Source organism: Aquarana catesbeiana, linkage group LG01 (assembly GCF_042186555.1).
Source record: "Aquarana catesbeiana isolate 2022-GZ linkage group LG01, ASM4218655v1, whole genome shotgun sequence".
Classification (NCBI taxonomy): domain Eukaryota; kingdom Metazoa; phylum Chordata; class Amphibia; order Anura; family Ranidae; genus Aquarana; species Aquarana catesbeiana.
The window spans coordinates 927,212,031-927,237,388 of NC_133324.1; the positions used below are offsets into that span (position 1 = coordinate 927,212,031).

The 25,358-nt window shown below is 43.3% G+C and overlaps 1 protein-coding gene across 1 annotated transcript in view; it reads right to left on the reverse strand.

Annotated features, from left to right (window-relative positions):
- The window catches only part of LOC141128109 (vomeronasal type-2 receptor 26-like), a 29,302-nt gene extending 13,589 nt beyond the window's left edge, over nt 1-15,713 (reverse strand). The window contains exon 1 of the mRNA XM_073615197.1: nt 15,521-15,713. Within this exon, the coding sequence (XP_073471298.1) occupies nt 15,521-15,713 (193 nt within the window). The remainder of the gene's footprint in view (nt 1-15,520) is intronic.
- Nucleotides 15,714-25,358: the final 9,645 nt, after the last annotated feature.

A 25,358-nucleotide genomic window follows, 5' to 3' on the forward strand; every position in this document is an offset into this window, starting at 1 on the left:
TCAAAGGTCCAACGGTCTTTCCGACGGACTTCCGACGGACTTTCGAACGAACGGACTTGTCTACACATGATCACACCAAAGTCTGATGGATTCGTACGTGATGACGTACGACCGGACTAAAATAAGGAAGTTGATAGCCAGTAGCCAATAGCTGCCCTAACGTCAGTTTTCGTCCGTCGGACTAGCATACAGACGAGTGGATTTTTCGACCGGACTCGAGTCTGTTGGAAAGATTTGAAACATGTTCCAAATCTAAAGTCCGTCTGATTTTTAAATGAAAAAGTCAGCTGCAGGTCCAATGAAGCCCACACACGGTCGGATTGTCCGACGGATTCGTCCCGTCAGACCAGTCCAGTCAAAAAGTCCGCCCGTGTGTACATGGCATAACTTTCATATAAGCCTTTAAAATTAGCACTTTTGATTTTTCATGTTCGTGTCCCATAGACTTTAACGGTGTTCATTTGTTCTGCCAAACTTTTTGCCTGTTCGCATGTATTGCTGTGAACTGAACAGGAGGGTGTTCAGCTCATTCCTACTCACTTTTGTTGCCTGCAGTTAAGACAATAATGGCTGTGTGTTGAGTTATTTTAAGGGGACAACAAATTTACACTGTTACACAAGCTGTACACTCACTACTTTACATTGTAGCAAAGTGTATTTTCTTCAAAAATTTCTTCTTACAAAATGTGAGGGGTGTACTAACTTTTGTGAGATACTGTATATAAAACACATAAAAAATGTGAAGAAATTTTGATAAGAAAAAAAGTCTCTGAAAAATGACAAGTGAAGTAGGTTCTACACTGAAAAAGATTTTCAGCAAGATGGAAAATTTTTCGAGACTTGCACCACGACCAGGGGAAAAGAAGTGAAGATCTCTGTGTGATAATCACTTAGAGAAGTGGGGACTCTTACCGTATGGCGTGGACCCCCTGTAGCAGCGAGGTCACGCACACATGCAGATATAGCCATCTGCTGGGTCTACGGTGGATTCTGGCTCCAGGATACACTAGCGATCTGAGGGCGTCCTTCCCAGTACAGAGTCACCGTCCTTCTCCCTTCCTCGAGATCCCAATCCTCAGAGGTCGCACAGAGTGTGAAAGGAATAAAGGCTCCAATAGTGCGTTATATTTAAAACTGGTTTATTACTAAAAAACTCTGGTTTGATGTACATACATCATAAAAGCACTTGCCGGCAATAAAATTCAAACACCCTCACATCCAGGGTCACGTGCCCTTGGAAGATGCTACGTATGAGGAAACATTGACCCCGGCATTCTTTATGGGGCAAATATGATCCAACCTCCCTCTTTTACTATTTATATACTTAAAGATTTTTTTGGGATTTTTTTTACTCTCCTCCACTATGTGCCTTTCATGTTCTATCTTAGCCACCCAGATTGTACCCTTACATTTCTTGTTGCATTCTTTGTAAAGTTGGAATGCTGACGATGATCCCTCAGCCTTGTATTTTTTGAAGGCCTTCTCCTTTGCTTTTATATGCATTTTTACGATGGAGTTAAGCCACCCAGGACTTCTATTAGCTCTCTTAAATTTATTTCCCATTGGGATGCACTGGCTAATACCCTTATTTAATATGCTCTTAAAGCACACCCATTTTTCCTCTGTGTACTTTGTTCCTAGAATTTTATCCAATTTAATATCTTCTAGCAAGGAGCGAAGTTTATGGAAGTTGGCGCTTTGAAATTCAGTGTATTTGTATGCCCCTTATGTTACCCATTTGGATGATTTATACTGAAACAAATTGCCCTGTGGTCGTTTTTTCCTAAATTGCCCCATATTTCCAAATCCGTGATCAGGTCTGTATTGTTAATAATCAGTAGGTCTAGTAGTGCATTGTTCCTTGTTGGTGCAATTACCATCTGACCCATGAAATTGTCCTGTAAGACATTTAGGAAATGGCGAGCCTTACCCGAATGCGCAGTTCCTTCCGCCCGGTCTATGCCTGGATAATTAAAATCCCCCATTATAATGACACTTCCCATCCATTCCAAACTGTGATAGGAGGTCCACCTCCCTCTCCTCTCTCTGGTTAGGGGGTCTATAGCATACTCCCAGTATTACTTTCCCCTTGGTTTCCTCCCTTTGGAGCTCTACCCATAAAGATTCCACCTGCTCCCTTGCACCATTAGTGATGTCGTCCCTCACATTCACTTGTACATCATTTCTGATATTAGTGAACAAGCCATGCAGTTTTGAACGGTCGCATACTATCTCCTTATTGGGTGTTCTGAGGTTGCAAATAGGACTTGTTACCATACTTACCTCAGGTTTAGGTGCTTTAGTCAATCTATCACTAATGCCCCCAATACTACCCTCTGGAATTTGTTCCACGCTGGCTAACTCTACATCTGGACCCGTCACCTAGTTTAAAAGCCCCGCTAACTTATCAGCCATCTTCTCTCCCAGCCAATCTGCCTGGGCCGTCTTTTCACATGGGCACGCTGGGCAGTTGCCTGGGGGCTCCACCTGCCCAGCATCATCAAAAAGCCCCGGGTCTTGTATTTCTCATTAGCTCCGAGTGTAAACATCCAGTGATTGATGGGCAAGCTGGGTGCGTGTGGCCGCAGTGAGGAGAGGAGCTGTCGTCCATCCCCGACATCAGTGCTTAGATTTGACAGCTCCAGGGGCGGGGGCGGGGGGGGCGGTCCGCCCCATGTGCCACACATTGGGGGGTGTCAGTGGCCGGGTGGCATTTCTATGGGGGTGCACTCTGCACCCAGGTCGGGTGACACTATCTGACAGAATCCCAAGGGCATCCCTGCCTCTGGCTGCTCTGTTTAGCAGTTTTTTTGTCAGCTGGAATACCCCCAAAATAGTATGGCCTGATTACTGTTTTTCCCTGCTAGCTCCACCCACCACTGCTGAGCAGCTAAGCTGAATGTGTCATCATTCAGCATGGGGGCGGCTGCTGTTATACACTCTGTCCACACAGTCTTCTGGAGTCCGGACCTCCCCAGCTGAAGCTGAGAGCCCGAGGTGAGCTGGTGATAGGGGGTATGTGTGGGTTGTGAGAAGAGGCTGGAGGAGTGTTTGTGTCTGCCCTGCCACCCTGACTGTGGCAGAGCAGACTCGAGTATATACGGTAATGGCATTTTTAGTCCTATTCTAGTAGATTGACAAAAGAACTCACCTGTTTTCAGGATCCTCATTGCACATGCACTGAAACACATTGCGATATGTCTGGTGATGTCATTGAGTTCCATGCTGCACTCCACCCCTCGTTCTGGTTCTCTTACACAGACTAGCCAGCTTCCTGGACCCAGCTGAGTGGTGGTGGCTACACCAACAGCATGAGCGCTGTTCCCCATCTCACCAGACAAAAACTAACCAGTGCCTGTTTTTATTCTATCTAATGTGAGTTGATATATACCTTTCTTTTATTGAATAAATGATTTACAGTCTGCACTTAGAGGTGCCTTTATATCTCTCCTTTTTGCGTGTATCCTGGAGACTGCTTCTGCTCCTAACAAGAGGCTTGCCCTAACATACTAACACACCTGTGGCTTTGTGACTCCATCCTCAGATGCAACGTAGATATTTGCCAGCACACCAAGGATCGTCAAAAAGTGGCATCCAAATGAGTAGTTTATTGCATGATCATAACACAAGAAAGTTGCAGCTTTCTTGTATTGTGATCATGCAATAAACTACCCATTTGGATGCCACTTTGTGTCGATCCTTGGTGTGCTGGCAAATATCTACCTTGTGACTTGAATCAGTATCCAGCTGGTTGTTGCTGCAGCACCCAAACCTTGAGAGCTTTTACCAGGAACGTGTGCGATGGGAATATGAAGTATTCCATCCTCAGATGGACTCATACCTATTACTCCATAGACTCTTAGAAGCTACTTGTGAAATATATATATTCCAATTAATCCACCAATATTCAACAGAAGAAAGGAAGGGGTATGATCTCCAATGCAAAAAGTTTTACTGAAATTTCTTCACCCAATACATGAGAAAATAACAGCTACTGTACAGTTTCATGGTATGCTCTTCATCAAGCAATCATCATGTTAAGACAGGAAAGGATGCTTTCCCTGTCTTAACTGCATATAGTGTAAATTGATAATGAAAGGGGATAATTATATTCATCCTGAAAATGGTCAAAAATTTATGATAAAAGGTTTCCAGACGTGCCAGTCGGCATATGTAATTTATACCCTCACATGCCCATGTAAGCTGATGTATGTGGGAGAAACCACGCAAAAGATAAAAGACAGAATAGCCAAACATCGTACCTCTATTAGGAGTAAACAATCAGGATTGCCAGTTTGTAGAGCATAGACATAAAGACTCATATTTGACATTTATGATTCTGGAAGAAGTATCCAGGGACAGGAGAGGTGGGAACAGGATTTTGAAACTAAAACAAAGTAGTATGGTGGATCAATAAACTCCAATCCTTGCATCCAAATGGGATGAACAGGAATTATGATATATATTTATTTTTATGAATGGGAGACATGAAGATTGATTGCTGTGTCTTTTTTCTAGAAGTGAACAGATTTACAGTAAAGCCTCGTACACGTGATTGGATTTTCCGCAGACAAATCATCAGACTTTTGTCTGAAGGACGTGTGCCATGAACTTGTCTTGCATACAAATGGTACACAATTGTCTGCCAACAAACACGAAAGTAGTGACGTACTAGACGTACTACAAACCGATAAAGAGGAAGTTCAATTGTCAGGCGCCACCCTTTGAGCTCCTTCTTCTAATTTTGTGTTAAGAGAAGTTTGGCGAGTGTTGATTCGTGCTTAGCATTTCACTCTTTTCATTTTGTGCTTTTCATTTTGTTTCCGAATGGCCGTTCATCAACCAGACATGTTGCAGAATCGGAGGAGATAACGTGTTATTTATTATTGGCCTTGGAGTTATTGCTTTGACCCAAGTCCAGTCCAGCAACAGGAGGAGGAGGATTTCTTGGACCAAAAATTGGTTGCTTTATTAATCGTGACCAATTATGTCATATGCCGTTGCTGCGGTAGCTCCAGGAGAATAATCCGGATGATTTTCGGAATTATCTCCGGATGATGGACCCCTGTTTTCACCAATTCTTGGCATTGTTGACCCCCTATATTAAGAAGCAGGACACATGCATGAGACGTTTATTTTATTTTTTGGTTGAATAATGATTTGATTTGTTATATTTTCTATATTTTTGGATGCATAGAATGCACTTTTTGGTTAAGTTCTATTGGCAGATAGCATGTCTAACTTTATTTGTTTTCTTTTTTCTTTTTTTTTATTCAAAGTGTTTATTGAGGGTTTTACAGAAAAATACAAAACGTTGGGAATCAAATAATTGAGCATACTGATATGTAATGTCCAGTTGAGAAGAATGGCTATGCTTGAACATAAACAGTGGTACATCAAGTTGTCTCGAGCGCCAAACAGGAACAATAACAACAATAAAAGCCGAGAGGATTCTATCCAAAAATAAAAATAAAAATAGAAAGCATAAAGGGGGTAAAAATTGTTGTACTATACACTATTAGTCTTAGTGAGTGATTTCCTATAGGGGTAGTTTAATCTTACTCCTTGAAATAAAGTTAGGGATGGACAACTGCTTTCGTCTCACCACCCCTCTGGGCGCAAACTGTGGCGAGACAGGTGCTGGTAGCTATCTCAGGATCATTGTCTGAGGTTTCTGGAGTGAACTTTGTTGCATAAGACCTAAGGTTTATGGTAGTGGAAGCAAATCAAAGGGAAGTAAAATCTTCCTGCGAGTTTATTTCTCTAGTGGCCTGGTCTGTGAGGAGGACCCATGAGTCATAGTCCGAGTTAACTGGGGGTAGTCAGACTGCGTATAAGTACATCAGGGCTGTCTCTGATAGAGACATGTCAGGAGGTATTCTTTGGTTGCAGGTGTTTTGCTGCTTCTGACCATAGCAGCCAGGGTTGCCACGAAGAGAGCATTTTGAGGTAGTTACCTCTGCTAGAGGCCATCATGAGTTCGTAGCTACAATGTGTGTGTACCATTTCAAGGGTGTTGACAATAGTGGGAGTTATGACCGATTTCCATAAACGAGGGATACCTTCAATTGTTAGATTTAGGAGCGTCAGGGCGGGAGATAAGGGGATGTGACATTTGGAAACGCTTTGTAGGATTTGGAATATAGTGGCCCAGTAAGGCTGTATTTTGGGACATGCCATAAGATGTGGAGTAGTTCTATGTTTGTAATTGATTTCCATACACGTGCAGAGGCTTTCATTGTAGGGGAAAGAGCGGTTGGTATATTGATGCCTAGAGGGATCCCTAGAAACCAAGTTTTTAGGTCTGAACGTATAATTGAAGAGGATTCTATTTGACTCCAGTGTTTGTTAGGGGTAGGGCTAAACCATTCTTGTATTTGCGTTAGTATGGTGGCTTGGTAGTAGTATGCGAAGTCTGTGTATCCTGATCCTCCTGCTAGTCTGTGTTTAATAAGTTTTGAATGGGTACTACATGGTTTCTTACCTTGCCAAATGAACTTACTTAGAATAATTTGTAGTGTCTTAAAATAGGATTGAAGTATCGGGATGGGTAATGTTCTAAAAAGGTAGAGCAATTGTGGGAGATCGATCATTTTAAATGATGCTAGTCTACCTGACCATGAAAGTTCGTGACGCACTAGTTTTTGTAAATCAGTTTGCAGTTTTATGGTAAATGATGTGTAGTTAACTGCGAAAAGTTGTTTAACTGATTTGGTGAGCTGGATATCAAGATATGAGAAACTTTTTTTCTGCCCAGGTATAAGTAAACTTAGCTTGTAGTAGATGTGTAGTCGTAGCATCTATACCTAGGTTAAGTATGAATGATTTGGTGTCATTAATTTTGTAATACGAAATCTGGCTAAACCTCGTAAGAGTGTCCTGAATTGCAGCTAGAGAGGAGGATGGGTTAGTGACCATTAGGATGACATCATCAGCAAATAAACTGATTTTATGATGGGCTCTATTGATTGTAATACCAGAGAGGAGGGGGTTAGTTCTAATGTATTCCGCTAGGGGTTCCATAAGAAGATTATAAATCAAGGGCGACAATGGGCAACCCTGGCACGTACCGTTGGTTATTTGGAATAATTAGGATATCGTTTCAGAGGAGTATACTTTAGCGGAGGGTGTTGTGTATAGTGCTAGGACAGCTTGTAGTATATTGCCTTGTAAACCAAACTTAAGGAGGACTCTATGTAGATAAGTCCAGTGAATCCTGTCGAACGCCTTCTCTGCATCCAAAGATAGAAGCAGAGAAGGTGTTCCATTGGACTCGTTGTGATGGATAATGTCTATAATCCTTCTAGTGGTATCAGGTGCTTGGCGACCCATGGTGAAACCAGATTGGTCGCGGTGAATCAGGGTGTTATTTAGTCTGATGGCGATGGCTTTTGCGTACATTTTTAAATCAAGATTTTATAAAGAAATTGGCCTGAAATTTTGGGGGGTGGTTGGTTCTTTCCCTGGTTTTGGTAAGGTAATTATCAGGGCTTGTAGCATTTCATGAGGAAATGAAGATGAGGACACTGTATCATTATATAAGGCGGTCATGTGGTTGGTGAGTATGGAGAAAAATTGTTTGTAATATTCTCTAGTCATCCGTCAGGATCTAGGGCTTTCCCTGTGGGTAGAGATTTGATGACAGATTGTAGTTCTGAGGTCATGAAAGATGCGTTCAGGAATTCAAGTTGTGTTTCATTTAGAGTTGGGAGGTTGATGTGGTTTAAAAAGGCCTCAATGTCGTCAATAGAGGGTTGATGGGTCAGGGCATGAAGGTTAAGGTTATAAAGGTCACCATAATATGAGCTGAAGGCGTCAGCAATATCTTGGGGATCTAGCATTTTTTCGTGTGTGTGGGGATGAATAAGGTAGGCTATTTTGGTTTTAGCCTGGTATCCCTTTAGGCGTCTGGCTAGAGCTTTCCCCGCCTTATTTGAGGTGGAGTAAGCCACAGCTTTGAATTTGTGCTGTGTTTTTTCAAAAGAGTGTAAGAGGAGGGTTCTAAGCTCCTGTCTCAGGTATAGAAGCTTCGCTGAATGTATGGCCTGTGGGTGTGATTTGTTGTTTTTTTCCAGGTCTGCTATGGTAGTCGTGAGATAGTCCAGTCGCTGCGTCTTAGTTTTTTTCATACGAGAGTTCATTTGCATTAATACACCCCTTATAAATACTTTATGTGTATTCCATACCGTGCTGTGGTCGCGTACCGAACCCACGTTGTTCTTAAAAAATTCAGAGAGTAAAGTGGCGATCTCTGCAGAATATGTTGGCTGTTACAGTAGGAAATTGTTGGCGCGCCAAAGATTGGTTTTAGATTGTGGTGAGGAGTCTGCAATTGATATGCTGATGGGTGCATAGTCCGACCACAATATGGTATGGATAGTCGAGGAAGTGGCATTCTGAAGAAGAAGAAAAAGATCAATAGGTTTTGTGTAATGGAGAGAGATATGTGTAGTCTTTTTCAGATCCATGATGACATCTCCAGATGTCAAACAAGTCCTGTTCGAATAGAAATTTCTTCAGAGGGGATTCCCTTCTCTTGGACGGTGTGGATGAATCCATGTGAATATCAGGTACCAAATTAAAGTCACCGCACATAATCACATGGCCTCTTTGGATAGGTTTGATGGATTTCATGAGGCGCCTTAAAAAGTGCATTTTGGGGACATTGGGTGCATATAGATTTATCAGGGTGTAGGCGACCGTGTTAATAGTGCATTGTAGAATGATATATCGACCATTCGGGTCTAGAGTCCCCTGATGGGATTGGAAGTTCACTGAGTGTTTGACTGCAATGAGGACTCCTCTTTTTTTGGAAGAAAAGGAAGCCTGGAAGATGTGTGGGAAGCGATTGTTAGAACATTGTGGGGTCACGGATGAGGAGAAGTGTGTCTTCTGGACACATAGAAAGTCACAGTTATGCCCTGTACACACGGTCGGACATTGATCGGACATTCCGACAACAAAATCCATGGATTTTTTCCGACTGATGTTGGCTCAAACTTGTCTTGCATACACACAGTCACACAAAGTTGTCGGAAAATCCGATCATTCTGAACTTGGTGACGTAAAACACGTACGTCGGGACTATAAACGTGGCAGTAGCCAATAGCTTTCGTCTCTTAATTTATTCTGAGCATGCATGGCACTTTGTGTGTCGGATTTGTGTACACACAATCGGAATTTCCGACAACGGATTTTGTTGTTGGAAAATTTTATAGCAAGCTGTCAAACTTTGTGTGTCGGAAATTCCTATGGAAAATGTGTGATGGAGCCCCACACGGTCGTAATTTCCGACAACAAGGTCCTATCACACATTTTCCATCGGAAAATCCTATCGTGTGTACAGAGCATTATGCCCTGTACACACGGTCGGACATTGATCAGACATTCCAACAACAAAATACATGGATTTTTTTCCGACGGATGTTGGTTCAAACTTGTCTTGCATACACACGGTCGCACAAAGTTGTCGGAAAATCCGATTGTTCTGAACGCGGTGACGTAAAATACGTACGTCGGGAAAATAAAAGGGGCAGTAGCCAATAGCTTTCATCTCTTAATTTATTCTGAGCATGCATGGCACTTTGTGTGTCGGATTTGTGTACACACGATCAGATTTTGTTGTCGGATAATTTTATAGCAAGCTCTCAAACTTTGTGTGTCGGAAATTCCTATGGAAAATTTGTGATGGAGCCCACACACAGTCGGAATTTCTGACAACAAGGTCCTATCACACATTTTCCATCGGAAAATCCTATTTTGTGTACAGGGCATTTGTGTTGTGGGCAGTTTTCCATAGGGAATGGCGCTTGGCAGGATGGTTAAGTCCATTTGCGTTGATTGAAAGGATGTGGAGTGGCATGTTTTGTGGAAATGGTCAGTGTGAAGAGTGCAGGGACTTACAGTTAGTAGGTACCAGCGGAGGAGTTCCGATTGGTATTTCCAGATCTCCTGCTATGATGAAGTGGATCTGGATGAGGGGTGTCCGTGGAACTTCACTTTGATGCTGAGTAGCTGAGCTGCGTATAGATACAACAAAAGGAAAGGGCAAAAGGGGAGAAAGAAAAAATAAAAAGCAGAGTCGACTGAAACGATCTGGAAAGTAACGAAGGTGTGTTAACCTAAAATAACCGGTGGCGGATCGAATAGCCTGGGGATATCGAATCCGCAATGAGGGGAGAAAAGTCAGTATCAACAATTGTTGAACATATCAATGAGATAAAATAATTTGGTAATTCAGTAATTCAACACTTCAGTAACCTGGGAGAGAAAAGTATATATATGAGAGGCCCATCCACGGAATTTAATGCCGTGCATATCATTCCTAGTTCTTAGGTTGGCTGTGGTGGTTGTATGGAGATTTACGTTGCGGCAAAAGAAGACTGGAGTCTTGCGGCTGATCAATAATAATGCCCCAGGTGTATAAGAGTTTCAGTCCTCCTGTGAGGGGGGATACAGTGTGATCAGCACCATGTTTTGTGATCAGGAGGGTAGCTGGGTAACGCCATTTGTATTGTATTTTATGGTTATGTTTATGGCTTTTGTGACGGGACTAAGTTGTCTGCGCTGTTGTAAGGTGTTCCAGCTGATCTGGCGGCCGCCAGGAACATTTCCTTAGCTCTGAAAAAATGTACTCTCATTAGCACATCTCTAGGTACTGATACAGCTAGATGAGGCGGTTTGGAGATTCTATGTATGCGGTCAACTGAGATTTCAAGTGGAGTGGCGCTGGGAAGGATAGCTTGCATGAGGTCATTCGCAAATTTAGGGAGTTCAGCAGGCGGAACTGATTCAGGTATACCGCAAATTTTGACGTTGTTGCGGCAAGAGTGGTCTTCTAAATCCACTAATTTAGCTTTGATCTATGACTGCTCCTCTTTCACGTCATCGTAGGCATCAGATCGTTCACAGTTGTGGTACTTTCTTCCATTTTGTTTTCTATATATGAAACCCTGTTACCCAGGTTGTTAATGTCAGCTGAGAATTTGTTAAGCAGGGATGACAGATCTGACATCAATGATGTCTGTAGTGTAAGGAGCATGTCCTTTTAAGGTGGTGTCCAGTACTGGTTGTCCTGATGTAGGAAAAGCAGCCACCGAGGATTGCAGGGCCTGGTTTGACTGGAGGGGGTTAATCTGGTAGGCCTCACTCTGTGCTGGGGATGAGAAGTCATCCAGCTTTTGCTGGGCTCCCCGAGTGTGGGCTTCCGCTGGCCGAGTGATCAGGGGACAGGGGCAGCAATTGTGGCTCCTGATCTCGCTGCAATTCATCAGGGAGATCCGTGTATGATGTCCACGCTGCAGCTGCGGCCGCGCAGTTGCCATTTTGGGCAGCACTGACCTGAGGTGATGTGCTGTAGAAAGATGGATGGCAGTGTATTGTCCGTGGATGCGGGCCGTCGTCGCTCCGGAGCACTCCTCAGGATACGGAGCTCTGAGTCTAAGCTGCCATCAAGCTCGCTGGCAGGCCACGCCCCCCTTGTTTTCTTTTTTTAACGCACAATAAAAAAATTGTGGAGAATAATACTTGGCTATGTGTTTTACTTTAAATGACAGTTTGGGATTTGGCAGTTATATTTCAAAAAAATACATTGTAAAATTAACAAGTGACACCAACACAGTTGTATCTTTGATCTTAAAAACTACTGGATAATGGTGTTGTGGTAACTTGCCCCCAAAAAAACAAAAAACAAAAAACCAAGCATAATAATATCATTCTTGATATTACTAGAAAATAAAAGCCTTTTAAAATACGTTTGGCAGAACTCCATCAGTATCACCAGCAAAGTAGCTTCATTATTATCCCATTAAAGAAGAAGAGAATTTTGCGCTGCATTTCGAGATATCATAATTTGCCACATCACGAATGTTAATTCCCCATTATGAAAGCTAGTTTACAAGACCGACCGCTTCTGGCTTGTCCTTGCTTCCGAGCATGCATGTTTGTACTTTGGACTTTTGTCTGATGGACTTGTGTACACACGATCGGAAAATCTGACAACAGACATCTGTCCAAGGAAAATTTATAAGCCTGCCCTCCATTTGCGAAAATCCAACAATAATTGTCCGATGGAGCGTACAAATGATCGGATTTTCCGCCAACAGTCTGTCATCACACAATTCCCAGCAGAAAATCCAATCGTGTTTACGAGGCTTAAGAAAGATACTGCCTATACTTGAAGAAGATTACACAGGAAAAAATAATTAAGAAATAACAAAGATGTGATGAATTAGGATATTATGTAAATATGTATAATTAGTGTAGTTGATAAGTAAAATTATGGGCGGAATATGAGCGGTAAAATTTGTATGTTCTTTGATGAATGGCTTTAGATAGTTGGATAGACCTGTGTGTGTATATAGTGAACTGAGAGGGTTAATTTGGATAGGAAGGGCGATGTGGGATACACCTGTGTGGCCACACCTTGTGATTTGGGTATATAGGTAGGATATTTGTTCTAGATAGTTACACAGAGCTTGATGAAGAGCATGGTATGCTTGAAACTGTACAGTAGCTTTTTCACATGTATTGGAGGAAGACATTTCAGTAAAACTTTTTGCATTGGAGATCGTGTCCCTTCCTTATAGTGTGTGTGTGTGTGTGTGTGTATATATATATACACTCACACACAGTTAGCTTTACAACACAAAGTCCATAGTATTGCACCACATTCCATTATTTTGTATCTATGTAGGTGAACGCTACATAACTATGAAAATTTTCATTTTTTTCACCTGTCTCATTGGATATTTCCCCCTCTGGACACTGAACACACTCAAAGCAACAACGATGAATCCCCCTCTTCATCATTCTTCTGGAACCCAAAGGACATTCTTTAGAGCACCTTGACACTGGAACCTAGAAAACAAATTAAGAAAAGAAAGAGAAAACATTGTATTTTATTATATATGCTCATTCATCAAACTTAAAGGAGATATTTATAAAGCAGTAAATTGAAACAAGGAACCAGAGGACTGATGGCAGTATAAAGACCAAGTACCCCATCAAGTCTAATAGATAGATATACTGTATCTCACAAAAGTGAGTACACCCCTCACATTTTTGTAAATATTTTATTCTACCTTTTCATGTGACAACACTGAAGAAATGACACTTTGCTACAATGTAAAGTAGTGAGTGTACAGCTTGTATAACAGTGTAAATTTGCTGTCCCCTCAAAATAACTCAACACACAGCCATTAATGTCTAAACCGCTGGCAACAAAAGTGAGTACACCCCTAAGTGAAAATATCCACATTGGACCCAATTAGCCATTTTCCCTCCCCATTGTCATGTGACTTGTTAGTGTTACAAGGTCTCAGGTGTGAATGGGGAGCAGGTGTGTTAAATTTCGCACTATCGCCCTCACTCTCTCATACTCATATTGCCAAGACCCTGAAACTGAGCTGCAGCACAGTGGCCAAGACCATACAGCAGTTTAACAGGACAGGTTCCACTCAGAATATGCCTCGCCACGCTCGACCAAAGAAGTTGAATGCACATGCTCAGCGTTATATCCAGAGGTTGTCTTTGGGAAATAGATGTATGAGTGCTGCCAGCATTGCTGCAGAGGTTGAAGGGGTGGGGGGGTCAGCCTGTGAGTGCTCAGACCATACGCAGAACACTGCATTAAATTGGTCTGCATGGCTGTCATCCCAGAAGGAAGCCTCTTCTAAAGATGAGGCAGAAGAAAGCCCGCAAACAGTTTGCTGAAGACAAGCAGACTAAGGACATGGATTACTGGAACCATGTTCTGTGGTCTAATGAGACCAAGATAAACAAATTTGGTTCAGATGGTGTCAAGCGTGTGTGGCGGCAACCAGGTGAAGAGTACAAAGACAAGTGTGTCTTGCCTACAATCAAGCATGGTGGTAGAAGTGTCATGGTCTGGGGCTGCATGAGTGCTGCCGGCACTAGGGAGCTACAGTTCATTGAGGGAACCATGAATGCCAACATATACTGTGACATACCGAAGCAGAGCAAGATCCCCTCCCTTCGGAGACTGGGCTGCAGGGCAGTATTCCAACATGATAACGACCCCAAAGATACCTCCAAGAGGATCACTGCCTTGCTAAAGAAGCTGAGGGTAAAGGTGATGGAGTGGCCAAGCATGTGTCCAGACCTAAACTCTGTTGAGCATCTGTGAGGCATCCTCAAAAGGGAAGGTGGAGGAGCGCAAGGTCTCTAACATCCACCAGCTCCATGATTTCATCATGGAGGAGTGGAAAAGGACTCCAGTGGCAACCTGTGAAGCTCTGGTGAACTCCATGCCTAAGAGGGTTAAGGCAGTGCTGGAAAATAATGGTGGCCACACAAAATAATGACACTTTGGCCCCAATTTGGACATTTTCACTTAGGTGTGTACTCACTTTTGTTGCCAGCGGTTTAGACATTAATTGCTATGTGTTGAGTTATTTTGAGGGGACAGCAAATTTACACTGTTATACAAGCTGTACACTCACTACTTTACATTGTAGCAAAGTGTAATATTTCTTCAGCATTGTCACATGAAAAAATATAAAATATAAAATATTTACAAAAATGTGAGGGGTGCACTTTATATATATATATATATATACATATTTATATTTTGACATGGGGGACCATTAGCTCTAGTGGTAGATGCATTTTCTAGTGATTCACTGTAGTCAGGAACTATATTTTAAGGGCCTGGTAGCCCATTTTTATTAAAAGGCCACTAAAAAGTCAGTAACAAAGCTTTCCCCTCGCAGAAGTTCTTCTCCAGTAAATTCACAAAAATGCTAGCCCACCTGGCTCTCTTTAGCAGTACCTCTGCTCTTTATGCTGGTCAGACAGACCACAGGATTCTTCAATGTGGACGGCTTTACTCTAGCGCCCACAGCTCCACTCTGGCCGTAGTCCTCAGGCCGTTTACTGCCTCTTGCAGACACACACACGCTCTGGCTGCCACCTGCAGCCTCTGACTCCTGGAGACCTCCTGTCTCTCTTGGGTGGAGATGTCTAGAACTGGGAGCCATGAGGTATTCCCATACCTTCATTATAAGGGGTGTGCTCACCTGAGCACACCCTGCTGGTCCTCCACAAAACCTGGACACAGGGTTGGAGATTCCGTCCCACCCAAGACACTATGGAATCTCCCAAACTACAGAGCCCCATCCAGGTATAACAAAACCTGGAGAAAGCTGCAAAAGCAGTTTTCTCCACTCCACAGCTACACTCTGTAGTCCTGCACAATGTGCACACTCTCTCTTTTAAATCACAAAATTCACAGTGACAGCATCTCATCCTATCACATATCCTCCCCCTTGTTTTTACCCAGTAGGGAGCAGAACACATCAGCCCAGATTCATGATTGAGGCACCTCTGCACCAGCTCTCAGCTGCGTAGGCCCAATATTTTTTTAGGGTGCGTTTCCAGGCACGTCCTAGCCTGAACCTGAATAGGGTCCTACATTTTTGTATCCTCAGCCTACTCCCTCTGTCCTTGGGGTTCCTGAGCTCCCATGTCATTCCTGGTGTCCCCTTGCCTTTCAACTCACTTTCTGGGTTCTGTAGGGAACCTGTTCCTGACACTATGCCTGATGAGGAACCACTTGGTCCTTCACTGGTACCCGGTTTCATCATCACAGTTGGTCTCTTAGGTTTACCAACGCCTTTGCCGTTACCCTTGACCAACAAATACCCAGAGCTCCACATCTGTTTATCACACTCATTTACCAAGAAATTATTCATTTTCATATCAAGGCCATTATTTACATTAACATTCAGTAATAAATAACCATTTCTACAATTACCAATACCGTCAGTTCTTTCTTTCTCAGGGTTTGTTAGGGCCAGGCTCAAGGAGGGACAACACACAGTTGAGCAGTTATCCCCTTTGGGACCTTCACTTCACCTGTGGAATCTCCAAACTAAAGAGCCCCATGCCGGAATACCAAAACCTGGGTCCATTCATACACTCCGCAGGCCAGTTCGAATCTAGTTGCGTTGGCGGCTTAACAATTTAAAACCTTGCCATTTACTCACCTCACAGCCTGATCCAAATCTAGTCATGTCGGCGGCACAACGATTTGAATCCTCGGCTTAACATGACACAATTCATGCACACTGCATCCACGTCTCACTTCATCTATTCGTATGTTTGAATACGGTCGATCATTCCTACATGCTCAGTTCTCTGCTATCCTTGATTTTTCGCCCTTCCTGATAATGCTACATTTCTCCCTTAGGTCAGTTGACTTCAGGTTGTTCAATCCTGCACCAGGTTGGATGTCATTTCATAAAAAAATTATATATATATATATATATATATATATATATATATATATATATATATGTGTGTGTATATATATATATGTGTATATATATATATATATATATATATATATATATATATATATATATATATATATATATATATATATATATATACAGTATCTCACAAAAGTGAGTACACCCTCCACATTTTTGTAAATATTTTATTATATGTTTTCATGTGACAACACTGAAGAAATTACACTTTGCTACAATGTAAATAATGAGTGTACAGCTTGTAAAACAATGTTAATTCGCTGTCCCCTCAAAGTAACTCAACACACAGCCATTAATGTCTAAACCGCTGGCAACAAAAGTGAGTACACCCCCAATTGAAAATGTCCAAATTGGGCCCAATTAGCCATTTTCCCTCCCCAGTGTCATGTGACTTGTTAGTGTTACAAGGTCTCAGGTGTGAATGGGGAGCAGGTTTGTTAAATTTGGTGTTATCGCTCTCACTCTCTCATACTGGTCAATGGAAGTTCAACATGGCAAATCCATGGCAAAGAACTCTTGGAGGATCTGAAAAAAAGAATTGTTGCTCTACATAAAGATGACCTAGGATATAAGAATATTGTCAAGATCCTGAAACTGAGCTGCAGCATGGTGGCCAAGACCATACAGAAGTTTAATAGGACAGGTTCCACTCAAAACAGGCCTTGCCATGGTCGACCAAAGCAGTTGAGTGCACGTGCTCAGCATCATATCCAGAGGTTGTCTTTGGGAAAAAGACGTATGAGTGTTGCCAGAATTGCTGCAGAGGTTGAAGGGGTGGGGGTCAGCCTGTCAGTGCTCAGACCATATGCCGCACAATGCATCAAATTGGTCTGCATGGCTGCCCTCCCAGAAGGAAGCCTCTTCTAAAGATGATGCACAAGAAAGCCCGCAAACAGTTTGCTGAAGACAAGCACACTAAAGACATGGATTACTGGAACCATGTCCTATGGTCTGATGAGACCAAGATAAACTTATTTTACCATATTTCAGATGGTGTCAAGCATGTGTGGCAACAACCAGGTGAGGAGTACAAAGACAAATGTGTCTTGCCTACAGTCAAGGATGGTGGTGGGAGTGTCATGGTTTGGGGCTGCATGAGTGCTGCTGGCACTGGGAGCTACAGTTCATTGAGGGAACTATGAATGCCAACATGTACTGTGACATACTGAAGCAGAGCATGATCCCCTCCCTTCCAAGACTGGGCCACAGGGCAGTATTCCAACATGATAACGACCCCAAACATACCTCCAAGATGACCACTGCCTTGCTAAAGAAGCTGTGGGTAAAAGTGATGGACTGGCCAAGAATGTCTCCAGACCTAAACCATATTGAGCATCTGTGGGGCATCCTCAAACAGAAGGTGGAGGAGCGCAGGGTCTCTAACATCCACCAGCTCCGTGATGTCGTCATGGAGGAATGGAAGAGGACTCCAGTGGCAACCTGTGAAGCTCTGGTGAACTCCATGCCCAAGAGGGTTAAGGCAGTGCTGGAAAATAATGGTAACCAAACAAAATATTGACACTTTGGGCCCAATTTGGACATTTTAACTCAGGGGTGTACTCACTTTTGTTGCCAGCGGTTTAGACATTAATTGCTGTGTGTTGAGTTATTTTGAGGGGACAGCAAATTTACACTGTAATGCCCCGTACACACGGTCGGACTTTGTTCGGACATTCTGACAACAAAATCCTAGGATTTTTTCCGACGGATGTTGGCTCAAACTTGTCTTGCATACACACGGTCACACAAAGTTGTCGGAAAATCATTCTGAACGTGGTGACGTAAAACACGTACGTCGGGACTATAAACGGGGCAGTGGCCAATAGCTTTCATCTCTTTATTTATTCTGAGCATGCGTGGCACTTTGTCCATCGGATTTGTGTACACACGATAGGAATTTCCGACAATGGATTTTGTTGTCGGAAAATTTTATAGCCTGCTCTCAAACTTTGTGTGTCGGAAAATCCGATGGAAAATGTGTGTTGGAGCCTACACACAGTCAGAATTTCCGACAACAAGGTCCTATCACACATTTTCCGTCGGAAAATCCGACCGTGTGTACGGGGCATTATACAATCTGTACACCCACTACTTTACATTGTAGCAAAGTATAATTTCTTCAGTGTTGTCACATGAAAAGATAGAATGAAATAGTTACAAAAATTTGAGGGGTGTACTCACTTTTGTGAGATACTGTGTTTTTGTGTATATATATATATATATATATATAAACACACACACACATACACATACAAATATACACACACACACAGGGATCGCACCAGTCAGGTGTCACATAAACCTTGCCTCACTCTTTCAAAAATTTGGGCTGCTAATTGGGCGTTAGTTACTGTCACAGGTTTCTTTGCATTACATTCTGTTTTCGATGGGCGATCCTTCACCTACGCAGACAAGGCCATCAAAACGTTGAGTTTGCTGACAGTGCAATCGTTGGCAGTCCAAGCACACGTCATAAACTACAGAACACAACATTTGTACTTAGGTCATACCAGACTTCATCTTCATGCCCCAGTATGCCCCGGGGCTCTGGTTCACAGGTTTGTGCCAAGCACAGACGGGCACCCCAGCTATCGGTTACCTGGCCAGTCACCTCCTGGCTCACCTCGGTTGCCATGCACTCTTGAGTTTTCTAAATTTCCACTCAACAGCGTTCGCATGCAAACCAGCTTCTTCACTACACCTGTCGTTCCTTCTTCTGTCCTTCTCCTTTTCCTTCTTATCTCTTTTTTCCTGTATACAACTCCGCTCACTATCCTACCTTTTATGACTCCTCTTACACATGCACCCCCCTCTCCTTGCTTCATGGCTGCTAGAGGGAGATTGCAATCGGCAGTTTCCTTCTAGTTGCATTTGGGATGTGAGCAGGTATCTTGGGGTTCTATAGCGGTTCATCAGCTCCTTCACCTTGTCTTATAGCTGAAGCCATGTCGCAGGCCGATAGCGAAGACTGCACTTCCGCCCCTCTGTCACCCTTTGCAGGTTCAGAGCACAGCAGCCTGCAGTCCCTCAGGGGATGGACAATGCCCAAACTGACAGAGCAGGGGTGTTCCCTACCCCGCCACAGCCAGGTAAGCCAAGCTCTTCAAATTAGGTGAAATGTGCAGCGCTTATGTGATCATATAAACCATAACAAATAATATGAGTACAAAAAACGTGAATAATAAATTAAGTGCGCAAAAATACTCCAAGCAGTTCTCTATTATGAGTCCTGTAAAAAGCTGCGCTAAAATTATTAAAAGTTCATATAAATGACATCAAGGGGATTTCTCCAAGTCCTTATTTCAAAGTGAAAACACCACCACCGTGCACTTCTAAGCAGTAGTGACAATCCACCCTAGTAGTAGAGCCTGCTTACCAGATGGCAAGCATAAAAGGGCAAGTGGCTTTAGCCTAGCCAAGGCCTTTTAGCTTGCTGACGCTCCCGGTGTTCCTATGGGGGGTAAATCTCCAGGCTCCCTTAGGTTATCCTCATGTCGCCATTCAACACGAAAAACCCGGATGACCTGGTGGGATGTCTGTGTTCCAGATCTTCTTCTATTATGACATTTGATGTCTATAAACAGAGGAACTTGGACGTGTGATGTCCAAAAAAAGTCAGTGACAAACTTCAATCATGTGTGATGATAATCCTCAACCACATGTGGATATGATATAGTGACAGTCTTTAACTTCAAATTTGTATGATGTAATAACAGTTGATAGTAGATCCACCACCAAAGACACCATAAGCTGCTTACCAGAGGGTTTGAACTCAAATAGGTGTACACCTAGTGAGTCAATCAAGATTTGTGGTATAATATACCAAGGGGATCAGATGCTCTATCCAGATGTGACCTCCAGATGGACCTCCGAACAGGTGTAAGGTATGGATGGACTCAGTATATAGGCAGTCAGCCCCACGATTAAAAGAAAGAATAAGGCTTATAGCATAACTCCGTATGGAAATTTTAATACATGAAAAGCAAAGGAAATACACTCACGTGTTTAGCAGTAAAATCAAGCGCTTGTATAAAAGAAGACAGTGGTCTCAGTATATCCTCCCGACGCGTTTTGACTTAGAATCATCATCTGGAGTGCTGGACCACTGTACTGGCTGAGTATTTATATATACTGGTTACCCCCATAACAAGTGGCAGCTCCGTCTGATTGAAAGTGCAAATTATGAAGATTACTTCCTAGTTCCTCCAAAATGGCACCCGGGCTTGCATTTCAAGCCTTGTTTTCATATGCAGAGGAGGATTACTTCCTCGTTTTAACATTTGAAAGAGGATGTGACATCATGTGGAAGAGTGACTGGTTTAAACAGCCAAAAACATGGCACCACTATTCTGGAGGACATATAGGAGCGGATGTGGCTTAAAATGGCGCAATGTCAGGTGTAGGGATGAGCCGAACACCCCCCGGTTCGGTTCGCATCCAGAACATGCGAACAGGCAAAAAATTTGTTTGAACACGCAAACACCGTTAAAGTCTATGGGATACGAACATGAATAATCAAAAGTGCTCATTTTAAAGGCTTATATGCAAGTTATTGACATAAAATGTGTTTGGGGACCTGGGTCCTGCCCCAGGGGGCATGTATCAATGCAAAAAGAAGTTTTAAAAACTGACATTTTTTCGGGAGCAGTGATTTTAATAAAGTGAAACAATAAAATTCCTTTAAATTCCTTTAAATTTCGTACCTGGGGGGTGTCTATAGTATGCCTGTAAAGGGGCGCATGTTTCCCGTGTTTAGAACAGTCTGACAGCAAAATTACATTTCTAAAGGAAAAAAGTCATGTAAAACTACTATCGCTACTATCACTACTACCTGGGGGGTGTCTATAGTATGCCAGTAAAGGGGCGCATGTTTCCCATGTTTAGAACAGTCTGACAGCAAAATGACATTTCTAAAGGAAAAAAAGTCATGTAAAACTACTATCACTACTATCACTACTAACTACTGTAAAACTACTATCGCTAGCACCGGCTATAATGAATTGCCGGTTTAGCAATACACATAAAAGTTAATTGATAAAAACGGCATGGGATGGTTCACAGGTTTGTGCCAAGCACAGACGGGCACCCCAGCTATCGGTTACCTGGCCAGTCACCTCCTGGCTCACCTCGGTTGCCATGCACTCTTGAGTTTTCTAAATTTCCACTCAACAGCGTTCGCATGCAAACCAGCTTCTTCACTACACCTGTCGTTCCTTCTTCTGTCCTTCTCCTTTTCCTTCTTATCTCTTTTTTCCTGTATACAACTCCGCTCACTATCCTACCTTTTATGACTCCTCTTACACATGCACCCCCCTCTCCTTGCTTCATGGCTGCTAGAGGGAGATTGCAATCGGCAGTTTCCTTCTAGTTGCATTTGGGATGTGAGCAGGTATCTTGGGGTTCTATAGCGGTTCATCAGCTCCTTCACCTTGTCTTATAGCTGAAGCCATGTCGCAGGCCGATAGCGAAGACTGCACTTCCGCCCCTCTGTCACCCTTTGCAGGTTCAGAGCACAGCAGCCTGCAGTCCCTCAGGGGATGGACAATGCCCAAACTGACAGAGCAGGGGTGTTCCCTACCCCGCCACAGCCAGGTAAGCCAAGCTCTTCAAATTAGGTGAAATGTGCAGCGCTTATGTGATCATATAAACCATAACAAATAATATGAGTACAAAAAACGTGAATAATAAATTAAGTGCGCAAAAATACTCCAAGCAGTTCTCTATTATGAGTCCTGTAAAAAGCTGCGCTAAAATTATTAAAAGTTCATATAAATGACATCAAGGGGATTTCTCCAAGTCCTTATTTCAAAGTGAAAACACCACCACCGTGCACTTCTAAGCAGTAGTGACAATCCACCCTAGTAGTAGAGCCTGCTTACCAGATGGCAAGCATAAAAGGGCAAGTGGCTTTAGCCTAGCCAAGGCCTTTTAGCTTGCTGACGCTCCCGGTGTTCCTATGGGGGGTAAATCTCCAGGCTCCCTTAGGTTATCCTCATGTCGCCATTCAACACGAAAAACCCGGATGACCTGGTGGGATGTCTGTGTTCCAGATCTTCTTCTATTATGACATTTGATGTCTATAAACAGAGGAACTTGGACGTGTGATGTCCAAAAAAAGTCAGTGACAAACTTCAATCATGTGTGATGATAATCCTCAACCACATGTGGATATGATATAGTGACAGTCTTTAACTTCAAATTTGTATGATGTAATAACAGTTGATAGTAGATCCACCACCAAAGACACCATAAGCTGCTTACCAGAGGGTTTGAACTCAAATAGGTGTACACCTAGTGAGTCAATCAAGATTTGTGGTATAATATACCAAGGGGATCAGATGCTCTATCCAGATGTGACCTCCAGATGGACCTCCGAACAGGTGTAAGGTATGGATGGACTCAGTATATAGGCAGTCAGCCCCACGATTAAAAGAAAGAATAAGGCTTATAGCATAACTCCGTATGGAAATTTTAATACATGAAAAGCAAAGGAAATACACTCACGTGTTTAGCAGTAAAATCAAGCGCTTGTATAAAAGAAGACAGTGGTCTCAGTATATCCTCCCGACGCGTTTTGACTTAGAATCATCATCTGGAGTGCTGGACCACTGTACTGGCTGAGTATTTATATATACTGGTTACCCCCATAACAAGTGGCAGCTCCGTCTGATTGAAAGTGCAAATTATGAAGATTACTTCCTAGTTCCTCCAAAATGGCACCCGGGCTTGCATTTCAAGCCTTGTTTTCATATGCAGAGGAGGATTACTTCCTCGTTTTAACATTTGAAAGAGGATGTGACATCATGTGGAAGAGTGACTGGTTTAAACAGCCAAAAACATGGCACCACTATTCTGGAGGACATATAGGAGCGGATGTGGCTTAAAATGGCGCAATGTCAGGTGTAGGGATGAGCCGAACACCCCCCGGTTCGGTTCGCATCCAGAACATGCGAACAGGCAAAAAATTTGTTTGAACACGCAAACACCGTTAAAGTCTATGGGATACGAACATGAATAATCAAAAGTGCTCATTTTAAAGGCTTATATGCAAGTTATTGACATAAAATGTGTTTGGGGACCTGGGTCCTGCCCCAGGGGGCATGTATCAATGCAAAAAGAAGTTTTAAAAACTGACATTTTTTCGGGAGCAGTGATTTTAATAAAGTGAAACAATAAAATTCCTTTAAATTCCTTTAAATTTCGTACCTGGGGGGTGTCTATAGTATGCCTGTAAAGGGGCGCATGTTTCCTGTGTTTAGAACAGTCTGACAGCAAAATTACATTTCTAAAGGAAAAAAGTCATGTAAAACTACTATCGCTACTATCACTACTACCTGGGGGGTGTCTATAGTATGCCAGTAAAGGGGCGCATGTTTCCCATGTTTAGAACAGTCTGACAGCAAAATGACATTTCTAAAGGAAAAAAAGTCATGTAAAACTACTATCGCTACTATCACTACTAACTACTGTAAAACTACTATCGCTAGCACCGGCTATAATGAATTGCCGGTTTAGCAATACACATAAAAGTTAATTGATAAAAACGGCATGGGATTTCCCCACAGGTTAACCCCGAACCAAAATTAAAAAAAAAAAGCGTGGGGGTCCCCCTAAATTCCATACCAGGCCCCTCAGGTCTGGTATAGATTTTAAGGGGAACCACGTGGCAAAATTTTTTTAAAAAATGGTGTGGGGTCCCCCCAAAAATCCATACTACACCCTTATCTGAACACGCAACCTGGCAGGCCACAGGAAAAGAGGGGGGACAAGAGAGCGCCCCCCATCCTGAACCATACCAGGCCACATGCCCTCAATATTGTGAGTGTGCTTTGGGGTAGCCCCCAAAGCACCTTGTCCCCATGTTGATGTGGAGAAGGGCCTCAGCTCCACAACCCTTGCCCGGTGTTTGTGGGGGTCTGCAGGCGGGGGGCTTATCGGAATCTGGAAGCCCCCTTTAGGAAGGGGACCCCTAGATCCCGCCCCCCGTGTGAATGGGGTACAAATGTACCCATACCATTTCACGAAAAAGTGTCAAAAAGGTTAAAAAACACAAGAGACGGTTTTTGACAAGTCCTTTATTAATGACTTCTTTCCGCTTCTCTTCCATCTTCTTTCTTCTGGCCTTCCTTCGGTGTTCTTCTTATTTCTCCATCTTCTTCTTCTCCATCCTTTTCTTCTCCATCTTCTTCTTCCTCTGCTCTTCTCATCCCGCATCTTCTTCCGGGTTCTTCTCCGCTCCGTCTGCACGATCCGCCTCAGTGGGAGACTCCCGCCGTGTGACGCTTCGGTTTGTCAGGTCACCTTGAGGCTAGGTGACAGATGCACACCGTTGGGATCAGGAGTGCACCGCAAGGTAGTGGACCCTACGGCTGACTGCTGTGGATGGGAATCAGGGTGGTAAGGAAGGCAGGGCCGCTGGAACACCAACACAGATCCCACCGGGGTTAGAGCGTAAGATTCCCTAGGGCGCGGAGTCTAAGAGCCAGCAGGTGTTCACCAGAGCCTCTAGTGGTGAGGATGGACTGGGCTGCAACTGGCTCCAGGTCGCGACCCCCAGGTCCCCTAGCTCACACCCACAGTAGGCAACAGGAGGATAGGGATAGTAAGGGAATAAGCCAAGGTTGGGGCCACAAGCAGACAAGGACAACAGAGTACATGCCAAAGGTTCAGGGTCACAGGCAAACAGGGATAGTCGGGACATGCCAAAAGGTCAAGGTCATGAGCAGACAGGAATAGTTGAGAATTTGGAAAGGGAAAGCTGCGCTATATAAAAATGCAGGTCAGCAGTACGTTGTATGATCCAGAATATTGAAGTACATTTCAAACAAATGACAACCGGGTGAGCTATATTCTTAGCAGTGCCATCACCTGATAAAAAACACGCTTACCAGATAGTAAGCAAGGGAAAGCGGGTGGCTATAGCCCAGCCAAGGCCTTCGCTTGTCCGGAAGGAGCGTCCAGGCAGGGGTAGTCACTGGATGTGAATGCGTGCTCCAGTCCCTTATGCTGTAAATAGCCCTTAGACCTCAGTGGTAACAGGGTATGGAAGAGAAACGACCATATCGT